The sequence below is a fragment of the Callospermophilus lateralis genome, chromosome 8 (assembly GCF_048772815.1).
Source record: "Callospermophilus lateralis isolate mCalLat2 chromosome 8, mCalLat2.hap1, whole genome shotgun sequence".
Taxonomy (NCBI): Eukaryota; Metazoa; Chordata; class Mammalia; order Rodentia; family Sciuridae; genus Callospermophilus; species Callospermophilus lateralis.
The window spans coordinates 117,295,398-117,314,620 of NC_135312.1; the positions used below are offsets into that span (position 1 = coordinate 117,295,398).

General features: G+C 40.4%; 1 protein-coding gene across 3 annotated transcripts in view; it reads left to right on the top strand.

The window, feature by feature from the left end:
* The window catches only part of Nr3c2 (nuclear receptor subfamily 3 group C member 2), a 325,266-nt gene that overhangs the window by 161,386 nt on the left and 144,657 nt on the right, over positions 1 to 19,223 (top strand). For all 3 annotated transcript variants that reach the window (XM_076864297.2, XM_076864296.2, XM_076864298.2), the window contains exon 3: positions 2,906 to 3,045. In XM_076864297.2, the coding sequence (XP_076720412.2) occupies positions 2,906 to 3,045 (140 nt within the window). The remainder of the gene's footprint in view (positions 1 to 2,905; positions 3,046 to 19,223) is intronic.

Consider the following 19,223-nt stretch of genomic DNA (forward strand, 5'->3'; position numbering starts at 1 on the left):
CCCTGTTGTCTGCAAGTATGAGGGAAACCCTTGAATGGATGTGAGCAAAGGAATAAAGGGATCCTTCTGTCTGCAGTGGCGGGTGAGGGAGCAAAGAGAAACAGGAAGACCAGCTAGGCAGCCTTGCAGAGTCCCAGGTCAGAGGCGTGGGCAGCTTGGACTAGCGTGGTACCAGAGGAGGTTGTGGAAGTGAGCAGAGCCGAGTGCACTCACTCTGAAGTGAGGTGAACAGAATTTGGCAGACGGGTGTGTTGTGTGAGAGAAGGGGAGGATTCAGGGAGGAGTCTAGATTTTTTTACCCTGACTAACTAGAAAGAAAGAAGGGTCTTATTAGCTTGCTGGGGCTGCTGTAACAAAGGGTTACAAGCTGGATGGTTCAAACTACAGTGAATTTATTGTCTTGTAGTTTTGGAAGTGGTAAGTCCAAGAGGAAGGTGTTGGCAGCAGTGGTTGCTTCTGAGGGCTGTGACAGAGAATCTGTTCCGTACCTCTCTCCTCCCTTCTGCTGGTTTGCCAGCAACTTTTGGCCTTGCTTGGCTTCTGGATGCATCTCCAGATCGCTGCCTTCATCTAAACTTGGCACTGTGTTGGGATCTGTGTCCCAATTGCTTCCTTTAGTAGGGTTCATCCTACTCCAGCATGACCTCATCTCAACTAATTACACCTTCAGCAACCCTATTTGCAAGTATCTAGGTCACGTTCTGATGCAATAAGGTCACATTCTGAGGCACTAGGGGCTGACTTTGACCTATAAATTTGGAGGGGATGCAATTCCACCCACAATAGTTGCCACTAACAGAGATGATGAGGTCTGTTAGAGGGGCAGGTTTGAAGACAGGGAGAAGATCAGCAAAGTTTTGGACATGTTGAGTTTCGGGTATATATCAGACCCCCAAGGGCAGAGGCCAGGTGGGCTATTGGATGAACAGGTCTGAAGTTCTGGGCAGGATTCTGAGCTGGAGATAAACATTTGGAAGTCCCCAACATATTAAAACCAAGAGACTAGATGAACTCACCAAGAAAGTTAAGTTTGGATAGCAGAAGAGAAACGTTCCAGAGATTGACACTAAGAGGCGAATAAGTATTGGGACCAAGACCAAAGCCCACAAAAATGTTAAATAAAAATCCCACATACGCTTGCCATCGTGAGAAAGCAATTACATTTTAATGATGATTTTACGTTACATTCTAAACATTTACGAAGTCTCGGCGCTGCTCTGTGAAGTGCACTATGACAGCCGGAGCGTGGATTGAATTTAACCGGCTAATATGTTGAAGAAGTTACTGGTGCTGAAATGGAATGTTTTGAATGCCATAAAAAAGTCAAAGGACACTAATAAAAATAACAAAGTGCACTTTTCTCAGAAGGAGAAACAACTTTGGAGAACATTGTTTTGGTCCTTGATTTAAGAAGTCATTTGCTAGAAAGGCCGTCACGGTACAGTGCTCTGAGCGGCTGCGTGGTTTGTTCCTTCAGCTATTTCTGGGGAGAGGGTAGTTCGAACATTTAAAATTGTTTTTAAATGTTTACATTAACATGATTTTACTGTGTTTTAGCTAATTTGGGGAGCAGAAGCCAGTGCCCATTACATAGCCAGTGAGCCTCTTGGTGGCTCTCTTTTTTCCATGTGCCTGCTGTCGTCCACAGAGGCAGAAGCACTGACAGCCAGGTGACCCAAGTTTTCTGAATGTGTTCAGCTCGTATTTTTTGCCGATCCATTGCCCCCCCGCTGCTTCCTCTGCCTTCTTTCTCTGTCTGGCGACCACCTAGGCAGACTTGAAGGCTCAGCTCAGCTGTCGCATTTGGGCAAGTATTTGCTGACTTCTATATTCCCACCCTTCCCAATATGGAGAGCTGAACTGACACCGTGCCACCAAATGACCCTGCAGCCCAGCACTTACCATGGGAGTTTGTGCCCCCACCACCTTAGTGGCAGAGCCTGAATTTTTTAAATTATTTATTTTCTCTGTATGTTGCACTAGTCCTATCGGTAAATATTCAATAAATGCATGTGAACTATTTAATAAATGCACGTGAACCATGAATACGAACTTTGCCTGCTCAGTGCACATCCAAAGTGTCACCGAACTTTGATTTCTTATTTTAATATAAAACATTTTGTTTGGAGTGTACCATTAACTAACATAGTAATGTGCCAGATATTTTGAGAAGACCCCCTTAAAGAGGATTCAAGCAGATGGTTGCTTATAGGGTTACTTTTGTCCCTAAAAGGCTGTTCCCCGGCGCCCTTTGCTTTCTTCCATTGAAAGATACCTGGGATGTATGGGTTTTTAGTTTTGTAATGATTGTGTCCCTTCAAATTAGTAGACAAAATGAGGTAACTGGAACATATCTAGGAGCTTGGAGGGTGAGATTGCTGGCAGTTGTGGCAAAGGAAAACAATTAATGGATCGTTTGGGAAGGGGGTGGGTTTTTAAAAATCAGGTATAATAAAGATCAATAACGAGAATCTTCAGTGAATAGTGTTGGAAAGTGTTGTAATAACTCTTTGGTGTCCAAACAGAAGGACGGCAAATACTATCATGATGATTTGGCGCAGGAGTCTTCTCTCTGACCTCGGAGTGCCAGGAAGCATGGTTTCTTTGGGTATGAGTGAGAGGGGTGGAGATTGGGTATATTCTCAATCAGAGGAGAGGGCAGGAAAGTGTTCACATCTGAGTGTTGCTCCTCTCTTGATGCTGGGATGAGGCTTTACCAGGCGCCATTTTTGATGTCCCCCTCTGATGGACTTTGCCTTCATCCTGCTGAGTCACATAGCATGTGGCCCCGGCATCCTGAATCCGTGGTTGGAGCTTGGATTATTGACACATTGGGAGCTAAGCTGAGCAGCATATGAGATGTGCCATTATAGTTTAGTTATTAAATCTTGATTTCTTTCCCCAGCTCTACTTTACGAAGTGTTTCTACTGGATCCTCAAGACCTTCCAAAATATGTTTGGTGTGTGGGGATGAGGCTTCAGGATGTCACTATGGGGTAGTGACCTGTGGCAGCTGCAAAGTCTTCTTCAAAAGAGCAGTGGAAGGTAAATGTTCATGTGGGTGTTCCTTTTTCGCATTCTTTCTCGTGTGTCGTTGACCCGCACAGTTAATATTACAGCGTTCTTAGGAAATTCTTCAAAAAAATATTTTTGATGTAATCTAACCCATAATGAATAGTAATAATGTCTTATCTGAAAACTACCTGGAGATTTTCCACTGAGCAATATTTAATGGGCCCCGATTCAAAATTGCAAGCAGAGATCTACCAGACAAAAAGGCTGTGTTGTTTTTGTTGTTTGTCAGAGTTTGTTTCTCAGTGAGACTTAGAAAAATAATTCTGTGTCACTGTAGACTTAATTTGCATGATCCAGAATAGCATTTTTACTAGACACACATAGAATACAGCATCTCTGCCTTTTCCAAGTTTTCCTTATAAATATGTGTGTTTCTGGCCATTGAAAACATTTAATATTGGGATCCAGTTTGTGATTTTTACAGACCAACTATTCAGACTCCCGGTCCCCATCCATTATTCCCACTGAAGATTTCCAAACGAGTAGATTAAGTGAAAAAGTTGATTTGAGGTTTACCCAGTATGTTCAGTCTGGCCTTTGCTTCTATTTCAAATAATTGTACTTCTTAAGTAGGGATAGATGTTTTTGCCTTCCCCTACCCTCACTTATGAGTAATTAATTAATATCACTTAGGCTACAAGGCTTTATTGATGTCGAAAGCTATGAATATGTAGCAGTGGAAATATTACTGTGTCATTGATACTTAAGTTCACTTAAGAGCTGTACATGAAGACCCCATAAGGTTTATTTCTCAAGGAATTTTTCTGAAAAATAAAGTTTTCAGAGACTCAATCAAAAGCAACCTGAGTCTTTCACCTTTGTTTTTCCAAAGACCACAAGGTATTGTCCTTGATCCTGGGATACAAAAGCCAACTAAGTAATTCTTTCTTTCTTCTTGGGATTGATTTTTCATTATTCAATTGATATTACTTTTTTTCATTGTTTACACTACTGATTGTTTGATAGCCCTGATACACAGCATTGAATTTGTAGTTACAACTCTAATAATTCTTTCCCAGATATGGGCTCTTGGTTACAGGTGGCAAAAAATTCAACATAAACTGGCTTAAGTGCCAGTGGAAATTTGTTGGCTCAGGTACTGGAAAGGCCTAGTGCAGGCTTGGCTTCGGCAAGGCTGTAGTCTTCAGCCAGGTCATTAGAACTCAGTCCCCTTCTCTCCATTGCTTCTCTTTGTTCAGGCTCTGCTCTCGTGAGGTTCACTCATGATGCCGAGACAGCTACCAGGTCTCCATAAGTAAGAGGTTTTCTGCTTCTAGCAGTTTCTTTATAAGTCCCCAATGGACCCACCTCAGGTTGAACTTGGCCCACATGTCTAATCCCTGTGGTGGGGGACACAGTGAAGGGATGGGCTAGATTTGGCTGAAGTCAGACGCCCTGAACCATCTAGACCAGAGAGGAAGGGTGTTTCCCCTAGGAAAACAATGAGTTCTGTTATCAGAAGGCTGGTTTTCCAACACCAGGAAAAGTCAGTTTCTAAAAGTACTGAAGTCAGTCTGTTTTCTAAGGCAGGTCCCTCTTTCTCTCTTGCCTTAATTACACGATTGACTCAGTAGAAGATAAATAGATGAAATGTATTTCTGGCACCTTCCTAATCCCATCTTGTGCCTTCCGGTACAAGAGCTCCCCTTCCTAGGGTCACTCATTAGTGAACAAATTAAGTGATATGTAAAATTAGGGAATGAATTAAAGCAAATTTTTTTTCTGTGTTTGTATAATTATGCCTTAATGAACCCCAATATTATGTATAACTAAAATCAACTAATAAAAATAAATAAATTCAGCACTGTGGGGCAGGAGATTCTGGAGTGGGCAGTGGGAGCCTCTACGTGGGCCAGCTGCCCCTACCTGTGGATCAGCCTTACGTCAGAGCCCACACTGTGACTCTTGGTGGAATCTGCCCTTCTCTGCCAAAGCAAAAGGTTTTCTAGACATTTTTGCTTAGGTCTTTTTTTTGTTTGTTTTTGTTTTAGTGTTTTTTCTTTAAGTACCTGAAACAGGAATTGCTTTTGTAACTCAGAATTAAATGTGGAAAAGCCCATAGTTAGAGGCATCATTTTCCTTCTTTGGAAAGCTGTTCAATCTCTGCGGGATTTTTAAAGATTTTTGTTAATATAGTTTATTTCCTATTTATTTGGGAATTTGAGCTTCAGCATTTGTCTACGTGAAACAAGGCTACAGATTTAAAATACAAACATCATGTGAGTAAAAGTCTGCTTTGTTTTTATATTGATATATTTTGTGTTTGTTTACTGTTCTATCCCATGTGTGTGAGAAAGAGCATATAAATAGGGGAGCAAAAAGGTTCTGTGTGTATCTTAGCTTTTGGAATTAGCATTCTGAGAGTTTTAATAATACATTATATGGCTTAAAGCACTCATTTTACAAAACTACATCAGTGTGATTTTTATTCCCATTTTCCGGATGAAGACATGTAGGCTCAAGCGCAGCCAAGTAATCAATTCTGAATCATACAGCCAAACGTGGACCCATGCTGAGTCTTGTGGCTCCAATCATAGACACAATCTTAGAGCCTGAGAATTCTAGGTCTTGCCGAGTGTTTTGCCATCTCATTCTCGGGCCCATGAAACTTCCATGCTCATGTCTGCTGGGTCATGATAAAGGAAGCAATTTAAGCATTGTCGTTTGGTACCCTCAGTATGTGTGCACATGTGTGACTGTGTGTATAACATGACATACATGTGCATGCATGTTGGAGTATTTGAATATTTGGCTTTCTGATTTCCCTGCCTTCTTAGATTATAATAGGACATTCCCAACAGAAGTGGGTAGCGGTTGCTGAGATGAGGGAACTCGGGGTTAAAGCTAAAAGGAACTAAGAGCACTAAGGAAAGATGTGGAGATGATCACTACAGAGCAGACAGGAGGACAAAAGCAACAGCCTAGTCTCTGAGTTACTGGCTTGAGGCTTTATGCTCCTGAGGAAGTCACACTAAAGCTCGCTGTAATTGCATAGTGGTGACTATAAATTATTTTTAAAATGTAAGCTATGTTCTTTGTGTTCTGTTTACTGAGATGTACGGGTGTGCTTTATTTCTTCTTACACATTTAATATTAAGACACTTAGAACTTCCCTCCAGAGTACCTTATTTGCCAGTAATACCAGCTAATAGCCATATTAGCATACTTTGTGAATGGAAGTTTTTGATTTTATCTTTTTAACTTTGAATCATTCAAAGATTTTTAGGACCTTTCTGACTTGAAAAAGAAAATGAGTAAATTTTTAAGTATATTTTAAAACTTTATTTCCCCCTCATGTTGGAAACTGGACTGGCTTTAGAGTCAAAAGACCTGGTTTAAATGGATTACAACACTCACTAGATGTGAGATTAAGGCAAGCTTAATCTGGGCCTCAGTTTTTTTTTCTATAAATGGGAAAAGTAATATTGCCCTGTCTTAACATTGCTATGAAAATATAGTGTAAGTACAGATTTTATAAATTGCAAAGTGGAATCAAAATATTAGATCATTATTACTCTCTAAGAACAAATGTAAAGTTCTCTGCTAATGTCTGTGCAGAGAGACAGGGTGAATGATAGATTGCACCACTAGGTCCTAAATTTTCAGCCGTACATTTTTCTTTATTAGATCATCATTTTTTTCCCTTAAATATGATATTTTGCCTCTAGAGCTGCCCTTTAGATGGAAATATCCTTCTAGATTAGCAGTTCTCAATGGCGTAGGAGGGGTGATTGAGAGTTTATGGAAATTTCCTGGACTGGCTTTTCCCATCTTGACTGGACTGTCAAGATTTCCTCCCATAATGGGCCTCCTTGCTGATTGGGAGCATTCCCAACCTTTGGGAGTCGTACAGTTGAGATAATACTGAGAGCTACCAACTAGACTTTTAGCTCTTGTTATAAAAGTCTTTAGGGTAAGTCAGGGTCTACTCTTTACAACCTAGGAAAATTATAGATATTAAGCTCCCCACCAAATAAAAATCTGAATGTATACATGAATGTACCTTTGTGGCATAGGAGCAATCAAGGTTAAATGACTTGCTCCAAAAATTTTTATACGACCAATGGAACTTGTCCAAGAAGTCATGTAGGCCTTTTGACTTCTAATCTGTAATTTCTAATTCTAGTCAGAGTTTTTAACTGGGTCTCTTTCTAACTGTAAGATGTTGTTATTTCATTTTATCTGTGTATTTTAATGGTGATCCCTCAATGAACAGAACTGCCCAGATTCAGCATGCAATTTTACAACCTAATTTCCTTCTCAGATATACAGTATATGTCTGGAAGATATATAAGATATCACAAATCATTGAATTAGCTTTAAGGCTGTAAAAGAGGAAGAGAGTTCATTATTATGTAAAAATCAACTGGATTTATACTTTTGTAAGCAGGCTTGTACGGCTGAAGAGTCGCCATCTTGGTAAGGTCAGCCAAATCATTTGATGCCTGTTTATGCACTCAGACCTTTCCCTTGCAGGAGAAGACTCATAAGTCTATTTATTGGAATGAAATTGCTTTAAAGATATAACTGCAGGTTAATCTTAGGGCTATTTAAATATGCAATATATTAAGACAACCAGACCTGTGAACAGATAGCTTATTCCTTTCACATGTCGTTCACAGCTTACAGGTCAAGAAACTTTAAATTTATTGATGACTATTCTGTAGAAAAAATATTTTTAAGGAAATGTTATGGCTGATGAATAGTTAATTGTTTTTGCTTCTTTAAAATTAATTGAGTGAACTGAACAGGCCCAGATAAAGTGTGTCTCACCATGTCTTAAAACCAAGTTATCTCTACCAGCACCACATGTAAGCGTGCTCATGAGCAAGAGGGAGGAGAAGCAAAAGTGTGCGCAAGCAGGAGGTGTGTATTGGGTGGCACAATGGACAGTTGTGTCACAACATAGAGAAACTCCAATTGAGTGGGCACAAGCTTAATCAAGATATAATATAACTCATAGATCTATCCCCTTAGAACTGACAGTATAAAATTAAGTCCATGATAAAGCAAGGAAATAAGGTGGCTTCTACTTGTCAGATGTCTTCAGTTAATAATGTAAGATGCAAACCCTCATGTTCCCAGGAACCATGTAAAGGAAGCTAATGGGCATCCAAGTACATTGTGGAACCTGCTACTTCAGGGGCAGGAAGCTGGGGTCTGGCTTACAGTTTTCTTACTTCCACAGATTGAGTTGAAGGTTTTATTTTGATTTTTTTTTTTCCTTTACCAGAAATTAGGAATCAGTAACCTAATTCTTTCTAATTATTTGCTGTAAGAAATTAAATAAACACCTGCCCCATATGTTGTATCTATGATTTTTAGGAACACTCTTTTCTTCCTTATGTAAGCATGTGTTAATGGAAAATGTTTGCTAGCCATTCAGTTGGTTGCTATGGAAACACACAGAGCTATGACATTTAGGCCACCCTGGAAGGTCAGGGAAGGCTTCTCAAAGAATTGACCCCGACCTTGAATCTAGAAAGATTAAGACTGGCAGTGTGGAGAGGAGATAAGGACAGGTGGTCTGCACAGGGCATCAGAAACAATTTCTTGTTTGCACTGTGTAAAATTTGAGGTGTGAGCAATAAAAAGTGAAAGTAAATACACAGTTGGGGACCAGGTCCTAGACTGCAAGCAGGAGCCTGAATTCATCCTTGGGCAAAACAGAACCTCTCAGAGTTTTTGCACAGCGGAGAGGTAAGCTCAGTTTTGCTTTAAAGATCTGGCTGTGGTGAAGTGCGATTATTTAAATGGAAACAGTTCTGGTAGCCGTTTTCATCACTGAGGCAAGAGATGAGCTAGGACAGGCCTGGGCCAAGGTGTTAGGGATTGAGAATGGGAACAGGGAAGACTCCTCTGAACTCTGGCACCTCTGTATTGGAGGGAAGAAACAAAACTCTAGGGTTATTCCTCAGACCTGGCTCCTGACACCATTTGCTGAGATTGGGGATGTAGAGTGAGGCAGCTTTTGGGGCATAGGAGCAAAGGTGGTTTTTTGGTTTTGTTTTTTTAATGGAAAACTTTTTAAAATTATTCTTTTTATTTATATACCACACCAGGATATACCCTGACATGACCACAAACGCATCGAAGAACACAACCTGCTCCACTTTAAGTCCCCAGCCCTTCTCCTTCATCTGCACTCCAGATCTTTCTTCTATTTTGATGAAATGTCCTGCCCCCTTCTTCTTTCTCGCTTTCTCTCCCATCCCCGCAATTTTTGATTAGCTTCCTCACATCAGAGAAAACATTTGACTTTGGACTTCTTGAGACAGGCTTATTTCGTTCAGCATGATAGTCTCCAATTCCATCCATTTACCAGATGTCATAAAGTCATTCTTCTTTATGGGTGAGTAATATTCTGTGTGTGTGTGTGTGTGTGTGTGTGTGTGTGTGTGTACGTACCACATTTCCTTTTATCTATTCATCTGTTAAAGGGCACCTGATTTGTTTCCATAGCTTGGCTGCTGTGAATTGGGCTGCTATAAACACCAATGTGGCTGTGTCCCTGTTGTATACTGATTTTAAATCTTTTGGATGTACACCAAGGAGTGGGATAGCTGGGTCATATAGTGGTTCCATTCCTAGAGTTTTGAGGAATCTCCTTACTGCTTTCCAAAGCAATTGCATTAATTTGCAGTCCCACCAACAATGTAACTTTATCCCCACATCTTCACCAACATTTATTATTCGAATTCTTGATAATTGTCATTCTGACTTGAATGAGATGAAATCTCAGTGTAGTTTTGAATTGCATTTCCCTAATTGCAAGAGATGTTGATCATCTATTTCATATATTTGCTGAGAATTCATATTTCTTCTTTTGAGGAGCATCTGCCCATTTATTGATTGGGTTATTTGTGAGGTTTTTTTGAGTTTTTTTTTTTTTTGTATATTCTAGATATTAGTGCCCTGAGGAGCAGGTGGCAAAGTCTTTCTCCCATTCCATAGGCTCTCTCTTCAAGTTCTTGTTTCCTTTGCTCTGAAAAAGCTTTATTTGATGCCATCCCACTTATTGATTTATTTTATTTCTTTGGCTTTGGGAGTCTTTTTGAGAAAGTGGCTTCCTGTGCTGATGTATTGGAGGGCTGGGCCTGTGTTTTCTCCTAGTAGCTGCGTAGTTTCTGGTCTAATTCCTAGGTCTGTTATCTACTTTGAGTCGACTTTTTCTCAGGCTGAGATACAGGGGTCCAGCTTTGTTCTTCTACATGTGGATAGCTAGTTTTCTCAGCACCATTTGTTAAGAAGACTGTCCTTTCTCCAACTTATGTTTTGGCGTCTTTGTCTGGTATCAGGTAACCAAGTTCACGTGGATTTTTCTCAGTGCCTTCAGTCCCGCTCCCTTGATCTCCATGCCTGTTTTGGTATTGATACCATGCTGTTTTTGTTACTGTGGCTCTGTAGTATAATTTGAGGTCCAGCATTGAGATACCTCCTGCTTCACTTTTCTCATTAAGGATGACTTTGGCTATTCTGCGTCTCTTATTTTTCCAACTAAATTTCAGAACTGCCTTTTCTAGTTCTATGTAGAATGTCATTGGAATTTTTAAGGGGATTTTGTTGAATATACCTAGCACTTTTGGTAGTATGGACATTTTGACAATATTAATTCTTCCTAGGAAAGGTCCTTTCATTCAGCAAACATTTCTCCATTTTCTGCTGTGTACCACACATCATAGTAGGCACATCTAAGGATATCTTGGACAAGGATCAAGTGAACAAAATAGACAGTGATCTCCGTCTTGATGCAACTTACAGTTTAGTGGGGAGTGGTTAAGAGGTAATACATCATGCATCGGTTGCTTTTATAATATTGGAAAAGCTGATAGGTGCTGTACAACACAAAAAGTATCAATAGGATAAAGCAGACAAGGGGTGAAGTTAAGTGTAGAGTGAGTTTGAGATGCCTGTGAAACCTTCAGTGGTGTTTAGTGTGATACTGCAGCTTGAGGAGCAAGGCAAGATAGAAAGTGAGTATTTTGGAGTCATCATCCATGAAAGTAGATGCAATTGCCCAAGAAATAGGCTTTTAGAGAGACAGAGTGAGCTGAGGTTAGAACCTTAGAGAACATAAATCTAGGACAGTGACTGTACATGCGGCGTATGTGAGGAGAATTTGTCTCTCCCCCTTCCTTCTCCAGGTTGTATACCAAAGAAACTTAGTTACTTCGTGTCTGATTACTCCAGGATTTAGGGAACTTTAGACATTATTGATTCTGTGCAATTTTCAATTCCAGTTTTGTTTCTTTATTCATCAGTATCCTTTGATTACTATGGAAACATAGCCAATCCAGAGGCTCCCCGCCAAACAGGGAGGGAATGTGATTCGGTAACCAGTGCAGAAGCAATGCCCAACACATTGGCAGTGCTAATGAAACCCTTGCTGGTTGTTTGATAACTGACAAATATATGGGATTCACCCCTGTTTCTGTCTCCATGTCCGTTTATTTGTTCTCTGAAGGAGAAAATAGGTGGAAGTGATGTGTTAGAAAACGACTTGACATAGGAACATGTGAGCCAAAAGTAAGTTAGCATTATCCACAGAGAGCTTCTTGTAGCTCACCTTTTTACATCCAGGTGCACTTCATATGGCAAATCTGAAAAATAGCAGTGGCGCAGGAAGTAATTTTTGAAGTTATTCCCTATGTTTATGTGTTTGTTTACAGTGCAACTTAACCCCGGGGGTGGGGGTCGGGGGACAGAAAGAAAATTCCAGCCACTCACAGGTTGCCATGAGTTAATGTGAAATTTAAAACAAAGTGAAGTGGGAAGGAGAGAAGATAAGAGCAAGGAAGAGAAAAATGGAGCCAGGCATGGAAATTATACTGAGTGTGTCCCGAGGCCTTGGTAGAGGTTGGCCGTGTATTTGGCTCAGTTTTCTAGCAGCCAATCCAAAGCCGTGAGTCATCTGGCCCTTGGTCCTTTAAGAGCTAGTTAAGGGAATTGCTCATTTATAAGAACATCTTCTTGAGTATCTTTAATTTTGAGGCACCCACTCCTTTCTATTTGAATCGTAACCTGAGATTAAAAAGTAACTCTCCCATGGCTGTCACGTCCGACAGCCTTGCGACACTGACCAGAATACATGAGACGAGGGGGACGGAAGGTTCATTTTTGCTCTGATTTCAAGGGATCCTGTCCTTGGTAGGTAGGCCCAAGGCAAAACCATCACGGCCAGAGGGTATGGCAGAGAAAGCCGCTCAGCCCATCGTAGCCAGGAAGCAGAGAATGAGAAAAGGGGCTGGAGAGAAGACAACTCTTCCAGAGCATGCCCCCATGGACCTGGTTCTCAAGTCCCACCTCTGGAGGCCATCCTGCCACCGGTGGGTTAATCCATTTGATGAGGTCAGAGTCCTCATGATCCAAACATTGCCTATAATCCCCGCCTCTGAACCTTGCCACACGGGGGGACTAGGCTTTCACACATGAGCTTGTGGGGGAAATTCCAGATCCAAACCATAACAGCAGCTAAGAGACTATTTTAGTTTATGATCAAGGAGCCGTACTGAAAAAAAAAAAAAATGGCTTTATTCTGTCAACCAGTTGCTCCTCTAATAGCTACTATTTATTGAGCACTTAGTAACTGCCAGACACTATGCAAGTACTTCATGTTTTCTCATTTATTTCTTATCACAGCTTGTTTTAGTTAACTTTTTGTTGTTGTGACCCAAATACCTACCAAGAACAATTACAGGAGGAAGCACTTCTTTGAGGCTCATTGTTTCAGAGGTCTCAGCCCATAGATGGAGACACCATTGATCTGGGCCCATGGTGAGGCACAGTGGAAGGGCCCAGCAGAGGAAAGATGCTCAGCTTATGGCAGTCAGGAGGCAGGGCTGGGGTGGGGGCTACAGGAAAGATGCACACCCCAGTGACCCACCTTCCCCAGCCATACCCCAACTGCCTACAGTTACCACCCAGTCATTCACAGTCGGATGGACTGATTAGGTTACAGCTCTCACAGTCCAATCATCTGGCCTCTAAATATTTCAGGAGATGTGGGGGACACCTCATATCCAAACCATAACAAGCAGGCTTTTTGTTTTTCTGTGGGGGTTTGCTTATTTGGGGAGGCATGCTAGGGTTCCAATACAGGGCCTTGCTCATGCTAGGCAAGTGCTCGGTCACTGAGCTACACCCCAGCCTCCACAACAGCCTTCTTAAATCAATGTTTTGTGAATTTGGAAGGGCAATACCTTTGAACTCTCTAAGCAATTGTTATGACAGGAAAAACACTGATTTTTAAATAAGGTCTGATCCTTCAGCTCTTAAATACAGTAAATATTTATTAAGCACTTACTTTATGCTCATTATGCCAAGAACTCTGTATTCTCATTTTAATCCTTATAATCATCCTGGGATGTAGGCAGGACTGTTGAATGTTCTCCTGTCAGAGATAAGTCCACTGAGGCACCTTGTCTGAGGTCGCGCCCTTGGAAGAAAGTGGCAGAGCTGGGACTTGAACCTGGGCAGCCCATACTCTCCCACCCTGTGTACTTCACACATAGGCCATCCTGTCTCTCAAGAGTTCCATCAAATCCCAGCTATTTTTACCCATCAAAAAGTAGAGGAATGGCTCTGGCTCTGGAATACTTAGGAAGAGCACATTATAATTTAATAGTTATCTTGCTATACTCTAAATAATTAACTCCTAGCCATTCCAAGTTGAAACTCTAATTTGAATTTCTGTTGCCCTAATGGGAAAGAAATTGGGTAGTCTCTATTCTTTCTTAAGGAATAGACTTCATATTTTTTAAAAATTACCATTACCATCCTGAAGTACCTCTTTAACATCTTGATATTAATCTAAAGCTGTATTTAAAACTTTTATCTTCCTGTGTTTCATTTCCTGTGTGTGATAAAAATTACATGCAGCCTTATCAGGCCCGGAGAACCGTGGGGAGAATGGTCTTCCTTGTATGAAGCTGAGCGCTACCAACGCTTCAGCTCTTTGATATCTGCTTCATGCCTCATGGCTCAGAAACATCCCCAGGAGGCGAGGACACAAAGCTGCTCTCAGAACTTGCTCTCGTGATGAAATTAGGATCATGTAACTTACATGATTTGATCTTCTTGGGAATTGTTGGACACCAAAATTAAAATTGCCAAATTGACTGTGATCGAGAACAGAGCCCTGGACGGATGGGTAGATGTTTATGTCGACTTGGAGAGGAGGCAGTGGCAGAGTAGAAACCTGGAGATGGGAGACCAGAGACATCCATTTGAGCAAAGACAGACTCACAGAAACCTGGCCTGGTAGAGTAGGTCTGTACCCAGGAGAGGGAAGAGGAGACGGAGCAAAGACCCTGGGATCCAGCCCCTAATTCTGGAATGAGAAATCTCAGCCCTTCTCTTAAATTCAGAAAGTCTTTTTGTAGAGTTCTTCCCAGTGGAACCATCAACCCAGTGGCTTTGCAGTTTCGTCCCTGGGTAACCTGTGGAGTCCCTTACAGTGTACTGCCTAGAAGAGGAGACAGCTGGGATGACATTGTGAATGAAGGAGAGTAAAGAGGGCATGACTGCCATCAGAATGGTCCAGTAGAGTGGGAGACCAATCCGAGAGGTCATGAGGGAAGCATTGGCAGGACTGCATGGTGGATCAGCCCAGGAGGTCCCTGGCAACCATTGACAGAGATTCGGGAGAGAAACACTTAAGTCCAGGGCAGAGGAGTGGAGTGGAGTATCATCGAGACTGTGGGGACCAGTTCTCACTAGGGATGACACTGCTCAGGTGAATAGGAAATCGGAGAGGAACATATTTGAAAAAGTTTATTCTTTCCCTGAATATTTTTTCTTGAGAGTTTTAAAATAAAGAAATGGCAATGTGGCAGTAGATCAGCCAACGTCAGCGGCTGCCATGGCTACTTGGTGCAGTGTATGGGAAGTGAGGAAATTGAGAGCCTGGCAGAGGTGTTGGGCCCTCAGCAACTGATGGGTCAGGCCTGCTTAGGATGGTGACGACTGTGGGGATTGTGTACTGTTGTTATTCCTGGTATTAGAGGTACTAAGTCACAATTTTAGCAATTTGCGTCACCAAAGGGAGCCACAAGATGAAGCTTCTCGTGATTGAGAAGGCAGAAAAGTTCTCTAGGAAATAAGAGAAGATGGCAGTTTTTACAGGCTCCCCAGTTTTTCACATAATATTTTGCTCTTAAAGAGTGTACCTAGTGCAATAAGGTTCGTCGTTGTTTTAATGTCACTCCTTGGCGACTCCACTCACTGCCCATCCTGACACCTTAGACAGACGAGAGGCCTGATAAGGATTACTTTAGAGATATGCAGAAATATGTAAAACACACACACGCTTTGTCCAGAGCTCTGCCCCACCGAACTCAAAAGGCTCAGGGATTGCTTTCTGGGGCCAAAGAGGAGACAGAAAGCCGTGTATTTCGGCAAGATCTCAGAACCACCTGCAGTTGTCATCAAAATATTTGGTATGCGTTTACCTTCATTCTCTCTCTCGCACTCGCATCTTTGCAACACCATAGACAAAAGCACGTGGAGAGGATTGACACCAAGGAATGAAGCCCGCGGTTTGTGGCAGAGCGATGTGGATTGTTTCCATTTTTCCCTAAAGGTGACCTTATTTGAAGCGCTTTAATAAATGCAAGCTCTTGGAATTTGTGGGCTCTCTATATGGACAAAAGCATCAGCTTCCTGTGTGTGCTGTGTTGCTCATTAACAGCAAACTCTTACATCCCACATCACAAAGAACCATCCCTGAGAAAGAAGGAGAAAGGTATTTCCTTCATTCAGATAGGAGGCCCACAGTGGTCTGCTTCTAAGATGTCTGTTGTGGTTTTGAGCTTCTAGCGCCATGAAATCACTCTCATTTGACAGTGCAATACATCTTTATAAAAAATGTTTTATTTACTCTTCTAACAGTAAAAACTGGAAATAATGCAAAAGATGGACGAATACAAGGCTAGAAGGACATCACCTAGGAACAAAAATTGAAAAGTCACTCACAGTAAAGTATCTGAGGAATTGATGGTGTGACATTTTTAGGCAGTTTGATATAAATCCATGCTTCTGTACCCCACTGTAGATAAAAGTGTATGCCCAATAAATTATTTTTATGTATTTCACTGGAATGAAAATTGTAGAATTTGGGGGAAAGGGGGGGAACAAATACTTCCTCTTTCCTTTGGATCCCTTTGTATATATTATTTTCTTCAATTCAGAATGAAGAACCAGGACTAGAGTCTGGAGATTCATACTCCATCGTAGAAGCCTTTCAGTGGTATTTTTAGTGACAGGCCACTTGTATATTACCCAACAATTTGAATCCTTAATGTGAATTTCTCTAGAAGGAAGCCGTAAAACAAAGGTGTCGATGTAGATTCCGGTGTCACTTTTATGGAAGAATGGCACTTCCTCCTCTATTTCCTCTTCTCTAAACAACAGAAAACCTTCAAAGTGTCTGCCCTGTCCATGTCAGAGTCAGGAAGATAAAAATTAGACCAGGTCTGTTTAAACCCCTTAGGAAACAACAAAGGGTTGTCGTGTAGACCTTCCACTTAAAAAACATTTCCCCTTCTTCAGAACTGAGTCAGCATACTGTGGTTCTCAATAAAATGCAGGATATTTAAACTACTTTTGGTCCATGATATGTATTTGAAAGAGGAAAAAGGTTACAAAAATGGTGGAGAAGCAGAGCCAGTTTCCATGCCTCTTTGTAGATCTTGAACAATTGGAAAGATCATAACTCTGTCTTCCTTTTTTTTAATCTTTACTTCACTGTCCCAAGATTTCTAAAACACTTTGTATTCTCCTACACGCCCCTCCTGTTGAACAACTTAATTGGAAAACTAGTGCAGAATTAGTCTAGGTTGATTGCTTTTTTAATCTGGCTTGTACCATAGAATCTCCCCAGTAACCAGGCTGTAAGATTTGATTTTGCTAGGATTACATAAGTACTAATTGTTTTTGTTTTATTTATTTTTTTTTTTGATACCCAGGATGAACTAAAATCATATTGAAAAACAAAGAGGAATGAAAAGACTATTAATAGCCATTACATAGAAATCTTAAATAAAAATCACCCTGGTTAAAAGAGAATACTTTAAATTTTTTTTTAGAAATGCCCTTGCTAAATGATATTAGATCCCCCCTGGAAAAAAAAAAAAAAAAAAAGCCTTCAACCAACCTTCCCTTTTACTTTTTTAAATTCAATGTACTTCTGACACATCTAATTAGAATTTATTTGAAGAACTTCAGTTGCTGTAATTGGTGATACTTAAAATTCAGCATGTTTATGTTGCATCTCAGAAATAATCAAAATAGGTGACCTTTTCCTAATTTAACCAGCGTCTCAGCCATCAGAGCTGTAATAGCGACTAAGGTCAAATCTCACTGAAACATACAAAGCCAGGTTCAGAGCATGGAGAATCAAGCCAGGAGCAGTGGCTGAGAAGACGTATAAAGAGGCAGTACCAACAGGGCTGCAGCCAGTTTGAGATAGAGAGGCCATTGGAAAGGGAAAGGGAAGCCCGTCTGACTGCCCACAGCACAGAGCCAGGCACACACACCAGACACCACCTCTCCCCTTAGTCACATCTGCTGAGCGCTCACTGTGTACCAGGCACTGGGTGTGTGCTGTACTTCATTCCTATTAACAAAAAGACACGTGGGTCTCAGGTACCATATTTGACTTTATTTTGAGCAGTGTGCATAATTTTCTGTACTGTATTTTGAGAATTACCTGTAAAACAGAATAATCACACTGAGCTCTATGAATTAACTTTGTCTCTTTTCAGTGAAGCAGTATAAATCGTTCAAAAAAATCAAATGAAACCAGGAAGGATTTCCTTTTTTTTTTTTTTTTTTTTTTTTTTGCAAAATTTCTCGGTATGGAACTCAGTTCGCCAGGCAGAAAATTGAAGTATTCAGGTATTGGTACCTATTTTCTTTATCAGAACGAGTTGTAATTTATAGTAATAATACACCAGGAAAAAATGTGAGGAAAAAAAAAGAGCGAAATTATTTTAGTAGGAAAAATTAACCAGTTGAGCCATTAATACATTCTCAATCTCTCTTTGTCCCCTTCCCCCTTCTTAAAAAATACATTCTCTGTAAAACAAACCGGGACATTCTTGCATTTTAAACATTATGTGAAAAGTCAGTAAATTATATTTCCTATAGTGAGAAATCTCATAAAAGTATGTTTCTTCATTTATGTAGAAAAACAGTGGGCTTTCTGTTTTGTCTTCACCGTAAATCTAAGTACTAATTGTGCTTTTTTATATAACTATCCAGTAGGACCTGAAATTACACCTCAAGGACTAGTAATAATAAAAAAGTTAATAGATATTAATAAAAAGATTGTTCTTCAAGGAGCGTACATGAAAAAACACTCATAGAAATACCATTATAAATGGTTTTAGGTAATTGAGAAATTTCCCTTTAAATTTTGAAATATTAAATTTAAATTAAATATTTAATATATCTGATTAGGATTTCATTGAAGACCCCTAGTTGCTAACTGGACCACAAGAGGATAACGATATCAGATATTTGTCAGTATGGTACCTTCGCTAAACGTATTTTTTAGATCCTTAATTCTGTCTTAAATATTTTTCAGTTACTGAAATATATTGAAGGTGAAGCATTGGTAAACTTTTCTTCGTTTTCAACTTGTAAATAGGTTTTTCTTTAAAAATTGCTTTGTGACATTCTTCAAACACACACTTAGGTGATTTGAATATTAGAGTACAAAGTCACTAAACAGAGAGGTGTAGTTAAAAAGGGACACATCCCCTCCTGTTGTAGACCAGTCTTGGGTTTTTTTAGTTTTTTTAAATTTTAATTAATTTATTTATTTTAATTAGGTTTATATGACAACAGAATGAGTTTTGATTCACTGTACGTAATTGCAGCACAACTTTTCATTTCTCTGTACATGATTTAACATTGCACCATGTATGCAGTCCTACATATAACTAGGGAATGATGTCCATCTCATGTCACCATCTATACCCATACCCTTCTCTTCGCCAGCATCTCCTTTGCCCAATCAAAGTTCCTCCATTTTTCCCATGCCCCCTCCCCCATTATGGATCAGCATCCACTTCTCAGAGAGAACATTCGGCCTTTGGAGTTTGGGGATTGACTTACTTCATTTAACATGATATTCTCCAGCTCCA